The sequence below is a fragment of the Manacus candei genome, unplaced genomic scaffold, assembly GCF_025592945.1.
Source record: "Manacus candei isolate 608988 ecotype Guabito, Panama unplaced genomic scaffold, ASM2559294v1 h1tg000043l, whole genome shotgun sequence".
NCBI lineage: Eukaryota > Metazoa > Chordata > Aves > Passeriformes > Pipridae > Manacus > Manacus candei.
The window spans coordinates 7,033,915-7,048,199 of NW_026138091.1; the positions used below are offsets into that span (position 1 = coordinate 7,033,915).

The 14,285-nt window shown below is 40.3% G+C and overlaps 1 protein-coding gene across 4 annotated transcripts in view; it reads right to left on the bottom strand.

Moving 5' to 3' along the window:
- Positions 1 to 14,285, bottom strand: part of RASSF3 (Ras association domain family member 3) — a 106,173-nt gene that overhangs the window by 63,109 nt on the left and 28,779 nt on the right. For all 4 annotated transcript variants that reach the window (XM_051795853.1, XM_051795849.1, XM_051795847.1 and 1 more), the window contains exon 2: positions 12,846 to 12,970. In XM_051795853.1, the coding sequence (XP_051651813.1) occupies positions 12,846 to 12,899 (54 nt within the window). In that variant the 5' untranslated portion in view covers positions 12,900 to 12,970. The remainder of the gene's footprint in view (positions 1 to 12,845; positions 12,971 to 14,285) is intronic.

Below are 14,285 nucleotides of genomic sequence, written 5' to 3' on the forward strand. Positions count from 1 at the left end.
ACTGGGTGCATTTAAAATAACTTTGGGAGGCAAAAGGCAGCCCAAGCTTTAGGTCTAATTCTTCGTGTAGATGATAAGCTGAGGTGCACTTACAGGACAGTGTGTAAAATTTGTCTAGCTCCTAACTTGGACAAAAGGCTGCAGGCATCTGGGCCATAAACTGTGCAGCTGCCAAAATGAAGCAGGCAGGCTGGAAGCAGAGCAAACTGCCTGTAGCAGCCCTGCCAACAGATTCTGCAGGTCAGCTATTGAAATGATTTGCACATCAGCATATTTCAAATTTTGAATGCAGCCTTTTGTGAAAGATCACAGTGAGAGCATTTGTAAAGAAGGGGCTGTTCTTGGACCAAAGCAATTTCCTAAAGAATCCATTTCCTCACCCAGACATCAGAAAGGTGGAAGGTTTTCCTAAAACTGGCATGAAGAGCATATCTGTGACATGGAGATAATTGCTGGAAGTAACCAGTGAAACTGCCAAATCTGACTACAGCAGAACTGCCAGGTTTTTTTCCTTCTTAGTAGCAGCCAAAAGCCACAGGTGACATAAGAAATGAAAGCATGGAGAAGAGTGTAAAATAAGACTGCTCTTACACACAGTGCTTTAGCACAGTCTAGAGGACTTGTCTATGAAATGCTGCCATTGGACCATGGCCAGCTCATCTTAAAATTCAGGTAGCCTGAGAGTGTGTGGGATGGAGGCACATGTACTTTCCTCACATCAGAGGCCCCATGGCTTGGCATGCTTGGCAGTTTGGGCCCCAGCTCTGGGACATGTTGAGCTGACTCCCCATGAGGCAATCTCAGTCCAAAGAAGGCTCAAAACCACAAGTTGAGGACACTTAAAAGAAAAAAAGGAAATGGTTATTAGATATTTGCAAACCGTTAGTGAAACTGGATCTGTTGGGGCAAAACTGTGCTCTCGCTGACTCTGCTGGACCCTACATCTCCTTTTCACTGTCTAACCTAATGCCTTGATTCTCAAGAATCCCCAAGAGTGGGGCTGCTCTGGGAGGTCCAGACAACTTGATGGGACACAGAGGGAATCAAGGATAAAAAATCCAGATGGCTCATGTCAGACTCTCTTGTCCTTTTTCTGTTTCTCTCTTCCTCTTTCTCTAGAGACCTAGTCAAGGTCTCTCCTCTCTCTGGCCCCACCATGGGGGATGTACACATACGATGGGCTACTCCTGCATGGGGCAGAAGGATCTGGCAGCAAAGGGGTGAAACCCAGCAGCCTGGGGTGCAGGTTTATGGGGGGGAAGTTGTGGGAGCTGTGCAGCCTGGCACAGCTTGGGAGGTTCCTGCTGGGAGATGGAGCACGAGGTCTCGGAAAGATGGTCCACCCAAAGGAGAGGACTCCTGACCTACCCCTGAAGAGTAGCATTAGGAATAGTTCTCAAACAGTTCTCATTAGCAGCTGCCTAATGACAACTGGAAATATGGGTCCTATGTATTTCCAAAACATTTCCTATATTCATTCACTCCAATAAATTGTTCCTGTCTCTAGCTATATCTGCTAACTGTGGGGAAAATAATATGAAGAATGCAGTAAAATCATAGTTCACAAATGAAGCTGTCAGAGATTTTACTCCTTTCACTCTCTCATACTGAGTTACCTCGGAATTTACCTTATCTATAATCCTCAATTTTAAGAATTCAACTTTGCTTTTATTCCCCAGATGATAGATTCTTTAAAAAATTCAGGAATATTCATAACAATCTAGTTCTCAGAACATAACTCTGTGCCACATAGTGCATTCATTCACCAATAATACTTTGTAAGAAAGAGCTCATCTTCAGTGTGATGATAGGAAAGGAACATTATTTACCATGTTCCCATTTCCAAAAACAACTTCTACTTCTGACTCCCCAGACTGAGACATATCTTTATGTAAAATGAAAGAGCAGGTTTGCATACTGTGGGCATTTCCCTCCCCCCAAAAGAAGGAAGAAAAGAAAGCTGGAGGCAAAAGACTAAAAATTAAATCAGCACATCTGAAAACCAAGGCCAAATTCACTTGCTGAAGGCCATATCTAATCAGTCATTAGTAGAGCAAGGACTGCAAATCTGGCTTCCTTGATTCCAGTTTCATGCTCTAATTCCCACCTCCAACAAATTGCTTTATAATAATAAGACCTCACTGATTAGTCATATATGCAGATAAGGAAATCTTTCTTCAAGGTTACTGTAAAGGAAAATATTAGGATGGCAAAAGGAAGGTTGAGGGAAAAGAACAGTGCAAATGGAAAACTCGGAGTGGAGTGTAGACTGAGCAATCTTCCTTTAAACACAAGTGTAGGAGTACTGGGAAATGTAAAATAGTGTTCAGGCTTGTGATACACTGGTCTTCCTTCCCTAGACAGTAATTGTGATAGAAAAGCCTTGTGAAATTAAGACAACATAATTTTATCCTGAAGCCAGCTAGGTGAGGTCAGCCCCAGGCAGGATGCACAGTGCTGACCTCATCCCAATGCCCCATGGTAACTATCATCACTGCTTTGTTCTCACATAGGGTTGTAAAGCAAAATAATCAATGATGGTATTTATCTTGCTGAAAACAAACACTCTGTCAGAGAAGACAAAGCCTTAAAAGGAGATTTACCACGGTTACATGCACACTTGCAAGCATCAGCAGAGAAAGAGATGGAGAAGCATAAGATATGATTTAGGCAAAGCAAGTAATTGTATCCAGTTATCCATCTGACTGTAGCACATCAGAAGGCAAAATACCTGAAATGGGCATCTTCAGCTCTCCATTGGTTCACAAGACTAGTTGTAACATATGTGTCTGAAGATCTCTTGGGATTCCATGATGAATGTTTTCTTTTCAAATGTAAAGGGTAGGTGATTTTTTCCATTTTTCTCTAGGGGTTATCCACATGGGGCAGGCATGCAGAGACCAGCTGGGTTTATCTTCTTGGGGCACTGTCCAGCTTCCATGCAGCATGGCTCCAGAACATCTGGGCCAGGAGCTGATCCAAAACTCACCCATTGGAGGGGCTTTTTTATTAGGAACCAGGTCACAAGTCATAAGAAATCTAAAGGTCATAGGTGAAAGGTGATCAAGATGGAAAACTACTGTTGGATCAAAAATCTCATCTGAAATGTCACAACCATAATGTAAGGTGTATATCTTGAAAGAAGCAATTAAGGGATTTTATATAATTTTTGAAAGGGTTGTTACATAACTTGTGGAATAAACAGCCACAAAAAACAAACAAACAAACAAAAAAAACAAACCAAAAGAAAAAACCTCCACCCAACAAAAAAGCAATGACAGCTGATCATCAGCATATTATTTGTAGAACAAACCAGATCTAAAAATCTTCTAGGAGTCTACATAAATGTAGACTCCTGTGTTCAGAAGAAACAATACAACAGCCTTTTGAATCTAGGCAGCTTCCTTCACTTGGCAGTAAAGGAGCATGACATCTCAGGAACCAGAGGTGCTGGATCCTCACTGAGACCTATGCAGGAATTGAGGAATTGAGGTTTACAATAGCTTAAATAAAAAGAACCACCATGCAGCACACACACATAACTGGGGAGAAACTGAGCTTATGCAAACAGGTGGGCTCTTCTGCACTGAGGAAGAGTCTGGAGAGCAGCTTTTAGGCAGCGTCACCAGTTAGAGGAAGCCATGAATCAGTAAGAAAAAAATGATACTTGCTGTCGTTTGATTCCTGCTCTCTGGGAAACAAGGCTTTACATTCCCGTAAGATAAACAAACAGAACAAACAGAGCTCTGTTGCCTACCTGTTTTCCTAACAGCTGTCTGTGGGGTGGCTGGTTGGCAAGCTACTTGGATCAAAGTCTGGGAACAAATATTTTCATATCTTCACCCAGCAATGTTATCATTAAAAATAATCAAAAACCACTCCCCACCTTCCTTCCCCACCAGGGAAGCTTTTGCATCATGCCCTTCCTGCACTGAATCAAAAGGCAGAAGCAATCTCTTCTGTGTATATTTCCAACAGCTGCTAATGCCATAACTCAAACAAAAAAGGCTGAAACTGTAAGAAAAAAAAAAAAAGTGAAGCTCCATGAATATTTGAGAAAATGGGATATGGGTTTCACAACAGTCCTGACTTTCTCTTCTAATCGATTCTCACTGCCATCTTGTTATTTGCTCAGGGCAGGTCTACATGGGATGAATTAAGTAGTCTGCAGTCACATCACCAGCCCAGCTACTTTCCTAAACATTCAAATGCAGAATAAAATCAGCCTCTTGAATAAATGCACTAAAAAGTGTCTGATATTAAATATCTCTTCAGACCCTTGTTCTGTTTGGAAACCAGTCACCTCTGTGGATAAATAAATCGGACAGACCTGACATGGCTTCTGGTAATTCCATTTAGATTGGTGTTTTTAATGGATATAAAATAAATAATCAGCCCATGAAGGGTGGAATGAAAGCCACTGTCACTCTGTTTACCAGCCTGTCTCTAACTGAAAGGTGAAGTTCAGTCGTCCATCTGTCATCTACAGCCCATGGACTTTTAAGAAAAGTCAGTCTTAGGACTGCACTGGGATAGAGACTTGCAAGGGCCAGCATTTACCCCCTGCTCAACAATTTCCCAGCCAGTGCTCATTTTCTTTGCATGTTTTGAGGGCTGACTGAGGCACTCAAGATGCTATCATAGTCAGTGATTTATCAGCTAGCAAGTGGGCAACTTCCATGTACAATCATAATCTACAACATATAGCAGCAAAATACCCATCTTCAAGCACGCCAAATTTTGATGCAACATCCATTTGCCTACACACATCACATCAAAACATACTGTCCTGATCTGCATGTTGAAAATCTACCCTGAAGGTAAGACAGAAACTGTTCTCTGAGCCCTTTGCTGCAAACTATCACAAGCCCAACCCTCAGGATCCTGGCGTGTTGCCAGCCTCCCCTCTGCTTGCTCCAGCAAAGCCTGGCCACCCCTTACATCAGTCTGCAACTTATCACACTTTATAACTCACACAACACACAGAACTTAATGTTTTAGAGGATCAGTTCTCCTTGAACCTTTTCTCAGCATGATTAGGCAATGCTATTTGAATATCAGAGAACCACCTGGAACACACAGGACATGCAAGCCTGTATTACTTGTATTACATTTGTAATGTAATCATCTGTGCTCTGCTGAGCCTGCTGAGATACTGAGAAGATATTAAAAACTTTGAATTAGGAAGAAAACTCACACAATAAAAAAATACAGTTGGTATATTTTACATCCTTCAGCCAACAACACTGACAGCAGGAACCAGAAAGGATGGTGGAAAAATGTGTGTGGTAAGAATAGTCTGTATTAGAAATAAATAGTGGAAGAAAAACATTGATCTTACAATGAAAGCTGACAAAACAGCAGGTTGAAGCTGCCTACATTATTAGGGAAACATATCATTTTCTAGGAAGATGATACAAACCTCTTGAATATGAAAACACGCAGCTCTACAAAAATCAAAAACTCATTTTAAATGTTCCCCTCATCCTGTAATTTGATTTCCTGAAACAAATTTCCTGAATTTGACTTCTACAGGACTAGAAAATCAGAGCTGTTTGACTGGAGTTGATCTGGTTGCTAACCAACTGATAACTGATCTCTAGGTTTCAGCAATGTGTGCTTTAAGCAATGAGCTTGCTACCTTTCTGTTTGAAAGGTCAGGCCTGAATATTAACCATGTACTTAAAATGGAAAAAAGCCCCAACAACCCCAACTTAAGAAAAAAAGTTTAAAGATAGATTTACTGATCAAAATCTGTGGTTTTTAAAAAATGTTTAAAAAACGGTGGTGTAAGATCACAATTCAGATTGCTTCTATGGGCTGAAAATTTCCACCAGGTGCCAACAAGCTGAAGTTCATCCTGTCAAAAATATTAATTTTAAAATTAACACTATTTGGTGGTATGATGATACAAGTCCCCTCCCGACATGCCCCATCCAGTCTTTACTTACTGGACTTTGAAATCTATTCTTTGTTCTAAAAAGCCCTCCTCATTTAAATATGACTTTTGGATTCATCCTACCTGCAATATTCAACTGCTGCCTCAGTCACCATCAGCCTGAGCATTTCTTCAGTGTGCTCTAGCAAACCCAACAGACTATTCCATGAGGCTTATGCCAAAGAATACTAAAGAAGACCAAATAGCTGATATAGTAAATTAGACTCCATAGAATGTTGCAATTGATTTATGATTTAAAGATCTTAAGTCAGTATTGTACAAAGCCCATTTTAATAATATCTCTGTCAGAAAAGGCTGCAGACGGTAGTGCCCCAGGAACTCTTGTGGATACTTTCAAATTATTTTTTGAAAGCTTGGGAGTAATTTCCAGTTTGTATAGTCTATAAAGTTTTTTATTTTCAGCAAATAGATTTCCATAATAGTAACGTGAGCAATATACACAAGTAGAACTGAAATGAGCTTCACGTTTGGTTTAAGTTTTCAGTCACTGGCAAAAATTAAATCATACTCTGTCTGCCAAAACAAACATAATTCACTTTTCTTCTTTTCCTTTCAACTACTACCAAGCATGACCAAGCTTAATAGAGATTTGAAATACCACTACCAAGAGTTAGTAGACGAGAGCAATCAATAGCTCAATGGTAGCTTTCATTATTCATCTAGAGCTGTACACATCTAAATCATGATATTCTGCTCTGTGCTGTCAATTTTTTCTCAGTGTCTTCTTTTTGAAAAGAGATTTTCAGCTACTGCATCTCTGAAGGGTCAGAACTGAAACCCCTTTCAGTTCCAGTTACATTTAGGTGACAACCTCAGTGCCCTCCCAGGTCCAGAAGTTTCTATACTGACACTGTGAGTTCCTCTCAATGTTCTCCATGGCATTCAGGCAATTTAAAGCAATCTGTGGGGTGTTGTTGTCCAAATCATTTGGGACAGCCTATATCTCTTCCTATGCTTTACCAAATGCCTCAGGTCTTGTACAAACTTCATCTCTGACCACCCTCTGCCTTTGGGAAAATTTGAGTGCAGTGAGACCTCTTTCGGAAGGCTTGTCATCTTGAAGGAGAAAATAAATTCTATCTGTGGCTCATACATAAAAAATTGCAACATTTTGATCCATCCGGAGTGATAGAAAAATAGGAAAAAATTGAAGTCCACATAATGGCTTCAGTACTTCTTAGACTTTGAGAAGGCCTTGGCACTGTCAGTCAGAGGTGGTATGCCTGTAATGGGCAATGTGGTAGCTCAGGAGAGGGTTGCTGGAAGGGAGCTTTATTCATCCCACTCTGCTTTTTCCTGGAAGAAAATGGCAAGTCTTTCCCCAGTTCTTTCTGAGCTCTATTACAAGACCACAGAGAACCTATATCCATCATTTCCTCTTTAATCACTATAGGAAGTCTGTTCAGAAGGGAAATATTTAAGGCCACACAATTAGCAAAACACCATCCCCTTTTCATCTGAGCCATATATTTCTGCCACTGGGTACTTGCAGTATGTTTGACATTGTGACTTTCATTTTCAAGTATTTAACCTTGCAGCCTTAATGATCTCTAAGAACAGCTGCATCATGGAATTTTCTAGATCTTTTTGTAATTAAATATATATAGGTATACATATATATTTCCACACATAGAGAAAGGAGCTCAAAGTTCAGGTTTTTTGCTTCAATTACTTGTTAACAAAGTCAAGCAGATTCTGAGACTATCTGAACACTCGTGTGCACCAAAGTGCTCTAGTGGCTGGCAGAATTGCACAGGATGAAAATTCCTTGGAAATCTCTTAACTCCCTTTGCAAAATCAGTTAAGAGCCTGTATGGAATTCCTCTTCCCCACAAGGGAAATCCTAAACCCAGATTCTCAAACTCTGGCTCAACAAGATACTTGTTCAGGGTTATTTGGAGTTTAAGGTGTTCCAGCCACATCACAACACCCAGTCCCTGTTGTGCTGACAGCACTGTTCACAAGCTGTGTTGTGAACTGAAGAGCTGATCAAGCTTTGCAAGAGCGAATATCAGAAGCTACAACATTTTCCTGACCCATTTTAAAACAGCATTGTCCAAAAGCAGCAGTGCAGATGCCACTGGGAGTGAAAGGGCATGGGAAACATGCAAAAGTGTACAGGCATGAACGAGAATTCAGGACCGGAACTACAACCGAGCTGCAAGTTCTGCTGCACTCAGGGCACCACCAGGTCATGAAGTGCAGTTTATACCACTCGGAAAAAGCAGAATATATATTCACATTGCCTGAACCAGGCTAAAATGGTTTTAGGCCATATAGAGTTAGGGCTCAAAGCACTGTCTACCATCATATTCAAAGTAATAATCTACCCGTGTAGAGGAACTTATACAAATAAAGAGGTGCCATGTACCTTCACAAGAAGAGATCTAAATTGTACCAGCACAAGAATGCCAATATAATGACTTCAAACTAGTGCTTTGCCCACATAAACAAATTGCACTTCAAAACAAAATGGTTATCTCAGCAGGATGAAAAGGCACAAAGCCCAGGACTAAGGCTTGTTAGCAAGTAATTCCTCTCTATTAATACTATAAAGTTCGAGCAGTTCTGCAAAATCCCTTCACATTTTAAATTGACGCTCACTGTATGGATGAGACAATCCTAAATACATGTGTGATCTTTGAAGCTATGCATTTGACTAGCATAGCTCATGCAAAATTATCTGGGTTTGCATGCCATGTGATTTTCAAAGTCACGATGTAGATAAAGCAAAAGCGGGCATTGCTGGAACACATATCAGTTTGCTTCTCACTGGGGACTGTTCTGTGCCAAGAATCTAACACCTATGTTAGCAAATACAGTAGTGCAACACAAGCGGCTCTGTAAAGGAAAGTGAGTGGTGCTGAGAATCCAAAGTCCTAATTACAAACACTTCATAGGTTTTACTTAAGAAAATCTCTTCTTTGATCCTGCGGACCATGAGTGTTAGGTAGGTTCCTGGAGTGCTTCTTCTCAGAGGTTTCAGGAAACAGTTTAATTTTCACCTGAAGTGGAATTAATTTTATGTGCCCTAAGACTGCTCCCTGATATCAACCAAAACAAGGGAAGTGAAGATGACTGGATGATGTGCTTCAAAAGCACGATCCTGTGTCTAACTAAAACTCTGCAGACTAGACACCATCCACAGAATAAGAACGCAAGAATAAGTTTCTAAAGAAAATAGATTCAGTCTTTTTCCCATCCTCTGACCCCTTCACAATCATATACAAACCACCTGTTCAGTTTTATATATGAGATGTAGGTTCAAACTTTAAACAGAAAGGAAAAAATCACCTTAATGTTGGTAAGTCCAGGAAATGTTAGCATGGAAGGAAAGTAATTTTGAGAAGGCAACTGAGCTGGGAGTGTCTAATTAAATAGTAACCTGTAAATGCCGGCTTTTGCAACAGTGTTCCCATTTAGACATCTTAAAATTCTCCTAAAAAATTTTAATTCCTTTTTTACCTACAAGAAAGGTCCTTTCTAGGCAAGTCCTAGAAAGACAAAGAGGTACAAGCAGGTCAGTAGCAGAGGAAGGAGTGAATTCAAACCTTGCAGTTTCCAGGGATAGCTCTGCGCTGTGCATCAGGGACAGCTGTGTGCAAAGAAAATGACCCAACAGGAACCATTCCAGGTTTTCTGCACGTAAATGATTGCTGCTTCAAAAGCAACGGATGACGGATGCTGAAAACAGCACTAGAATCCTCATCTTACATGTATCAGTTGTCAGACATGCACTGACCCAAACAGCTAGTGAGGAAAGAGGAGATTTGCAACAACTGTCATCCACTGCAAGCAGCCAAAGTGTGACTTCTTCCAAGAGGAAGGAAATCAGTAGGAAAAAAACCAGTACTTCTTTGATGCGATCTTGTTGCACACAAACAAATGCACATGAAATTTGGCTTCCCTAAGTACTGTAAGCCTCAAAGAGCAAGAAACAGTTTCCTTGCTCAGTATTCATACCCAAGACAGCACTAGCTCTTTCTTAGATCTCTCACAGCCAAGCTGTATGAGTCTTTTCGAGTAAAAATCAGTTTTAATGCCCTTCTCTCTCTGCTCCAGTGGTATTGTCTTGCTGACAGTCACCTGCACTTTCAAAACCTATGTTGCCCTGTCCTTCCTTGTCCCCATCCCTGCTACTCTTGCTTTCAGCATCTGAGTTATTCCCCTCACTCTTTCCAACAGCAAGTCATGAGGAGCTCACAAGAGACACTCTGCCCTCAGTCACAGTTTGGGTGGCTGGAGCAGCATCTCTCCTACAAGATAAAACGTTGCACTTGCAGAGAAAATTCAGTGATGACCTGGAGGACACACAGAAAGCTCAGCAAGGGCTCCCAGAAATTTTAAAATCCTAGAGTCTTTAAGATTGGAAAAGACCTCCAAGATCGTCAAGTCTGACCTCTGATCAAATATACCACCACACCCACTAAACCATATCATTAAGTGCCATATCTACTTGTTTTTTGAACGTTTTCAGAATGGTGATTCCATCTCTTTCCTGGGCAGCCTGTTCCATGACTGTGCTGAACATTCTCTGTTCACTGGAAGTCATTACAATCTTTGTGTGACAAGATATGGTTTTTAATTACCTGGGTTGTTTTACTTTTTTGGTAGAATTAGGTTTTCATAAAAATTGTTTTTTACATGTCTGTAGCAAGTTCCATTTTCTTTTCCTGCTAAAAAAAATGAAATTGTAAAAATGCTTCCTGGAATTTGTCTGACATGCTTATGGCAAGGTCCGAGGATAAAGTCTAACTTTGTTTATCACACATGTTTTCTAGCCAGATTTTAGGCCTTCTATATATTCTGTAGAAATTTTGCTTAAGAGAAATCTGAGAAGGAAAAGTGCTGTGCTATTTTTTAATTTGGAATCCTCTGAGAAGGCACTTAAAATATTTTAGTTGATTTACTGGTGAGTATCATCACAGAGAAATTAAAGTCCTGGGGTTTATCTCAACTATATGTTAACATTTCTTGCTGCTTTTTCCATTAAGTTAAGTTTGCTTTGCTTTGTGTTTCCTCAGACTATTTCACTGAAATGGCAGTACATCATCTTTGGTTCACAATTGTGTAGCTGGACTTCGGAGCTGACTTAGAATAAACTTTTGTTATCTTCAAGGAGGATTCCCTTGTCCTCCCTGGTATTATTTAGTATCTGCCTTTAAATAAGGCTGTTACTACAATGAACTGTGACTGCATGTCAGACAAGTTGGTAAACTGGAGTAGGAAAACAGTAATGACTTTGAAGACAAGGGGCATCAGTTTGGTTCCTCAGATCAGACTGATTTCAGGAAACAAAAATTTTAAGCAGAAGTTACTGTCTAAAAATGGTACTTTTTGTAGTGTGGTAACATATTTATGGGACAGTCTTTCATGTACATAACTGGGCAGCTTGTAAAGGCAGTTATACTAAAAATTACCAATACTGCAAGAAAAAATACCCAAGAGTTCTAGTTTCTTGAGATACAGAATAGTCTTTTAAGGCCTCAACATAAAAATTTGTAAGATATCAAAATATGCTTAACTTAAATGGAAAAATTCTTATTCGGTACAATATTATTTAAAAAAAACCCAAACCCAAACAACCCACCCCACAAACCTGCTAACATGAGATCCTTTGGGTAGGAAAAGCCATATAGGGTGTACAGCTGGTGTGTTTTATGCATTTATGCATCTTACGGTGGGGCTGAAGTGAGAGGAGACTTCTTGGAGACAGGAGACTTTTGGGTGGGCACAAGTTCTACAGCTGATAGTTTGCAGGATGGTGCAGTCTGTGATTGGAAATTCTGTGGATAGTGAAAGCCAAGGTGGGTCTGACTGTTCTATGAATCACTTGATTCTTACAGTGAATAATATGAACATTCCCAACGATAGCTGGGTCTGGGATCGATTGGGATTTTTTCCCTCTCCCCCAGTAAGGACATTTCTTGAATATGAGTTCTAAAAACAGTATAAAGGCTAAACTGACCACTGTGAATATGCATATACCAACTTATTTTCACTAATTAGATTTTGAATAACACTTTCCAGTTAAACCAGTAAAAGTCTAAGTCTAGACCAGACCTTGGTTAATGAAGGGGTTTTTGGTGCCTAAATAAAAGGCTTGAAGAAAGAAACTTGCACACAAAAAACCCGATGCATTTTTTATCCTTCCTGCCCCCAAAAAATAAAAAAGGAGTGTGTCTCTATTTTATCACAGGTGCCCTCTCTGAAGTTTCTACTGGTTAGGTGTAAATGTTCAAGAGTGTAACATGTGATTAAGACTGGATGGACTTTTGTGGAGGACAAACAGTAAATGAGGAAATGAGGAAGCACACCAATGAGCCATTGAAGCCAGTGGGAATCCAGGCAAGGAAATTTGAAATTACCCTAACAGGGATTTGATAAGAACTGGGGAATTAACACTAAACAAGTAGGATCTCTAATGGTCACAAATAACCCCACCCTTAGTTTTAGTTGCCTCCCTATGACACTACACCCAGCAGCACAGGGCACCTGGGCCATCATGATCACTCTGTGAACTGCCTTGTGGTATGGACAAGTCTGTATGAAGAGGAGCTCTGTCCTCATGTTCTCATCCCTTGCTGTACATGCCTGCTTTGACCCCACAGTGACCCGAACCAACAGGAAAAACACAGTTTTGCTGGACTACTTTTCAGTCCAAAACTGAAAACTAATTGGAGCAGGAGTGACTCAGCTGGCAGCAGCCAGTTGCACCTTGACCCAGCGGTAATGTAAAATCACAGCACTGAGTGAGAAATCCAGGTTTGCTGGCCATGCCTAAGTGAGACATTCTTCCTGAGCATCTGGGTGAGGCAGGCAGACCACACTTCATTACAGAGCTGACAAGAGAAAGCAGTAATTACAAGAACACAAGATCTATTACCTGACCCTTGTTGCAAGATGAATCTAAGGCGTCATGCGGAGCGAGGCAGTCCATTAATTTTCCATTCCGCCGGCAGCCCAGGTGCACCAGGTCTTGGCAGTGAGCATGGCAGGTGTACTTGCAATCTTAAAAAAACCCACACAGACACACACACAAAAAAAAAAAACAAACAGAAGTGGTGTTTAGAAATGAGGTTGCTGCAGGCAGAACCTAGGAGTGAGACACATCCTCATTTGCTACGTGACCTCAGAGAAACTACCACCTCTCGACTGAATCTCCCCATCCGCACATAAAGATAATAATAGCTACATACTAGCGGAGATGTAAATTCACTGGAGCGAAGGTGACAGCACAGCACACCTCCCAGTGTCACACTGGCAGCGCTGCAGTTAAGCAGTTCTTTGGTTAGATCAGGGCTGCCTCACTTAGATGTTTTTTCAAAAGGTCCGTGCACAAACTAGGTATTAGCTGTTGTAATGTAAGCACAAAAGGGGCCATTCTCAGAAAAGATGCAATATTTTTGATTTACAGATAAAAAATTCTACACACATAGAATTACTGTTGGTTTTATGTGTTTTAAGCTCTAGCTTCTCTTAATATACAAATGAATATTGAAAACAGAATGAGTGGTTTATCTGAAGCCTAATTAAGCTGGTAAATCACAAAGTTGCCTTCAGTAACAATTCAGAAATTTCACTTCCTGGCTAGCGAAGTCAACTGAGATGGCTATTAGAAATGTAAATTCATTAAAACAGGGGCAGATGACCCCATCTCTAGTAAGAAATCAGGTGATTCATATGCCCTTTAATCTCAAAGAGAGAATCACTTCAAGAGTATTTACAAAAACAACCTGTATTTGCTTGGAAGCCTTGTTATATTTGCTAGTTTTCTATGTAAGTTGAGCAGAGTTCATGATGTCACTTTTGTCTAGCACTGAATGTCACTTTCTATTTTTAGGTTTTAAATTGCTTATAATTTTGCCAAAGAGCAACCACTTGTACTTCAAGTTACCATGCTGGGGAACATCATGCTGTTTGTTTTAGAACATTTCAGCTAAAACAATTCAGCCATTTCCAAGAATGACTTTTGGAGGAAATGCTTTCATTTTGTCTAACTAAACTACACTTAAATTTATTTTTTTTTCTGTTACAAAGCTTTACACTTTCCAGATTTATAGTAAAAGAGGAATTCTGGGTGGGCTTTTTGTTCCCTTATCAACCTCTCAAAAAGACCAGTTTCCCTAATGTTTGATTAGATTCCCATTACAGTGCCTGAAAAATAAATTCTTGAACATTCTCACTTCCAATTCATATTCATCAGTGGTGTTATGGGGCAAGACAGGACAGTGCTCTCTGAAATGCTGTTCCTCTGGCTGGGAACTGGATCTTTAATGTAAGATCCCTGTACCAGCAGATCATCCAAAAGTCAAAATTAAAATGT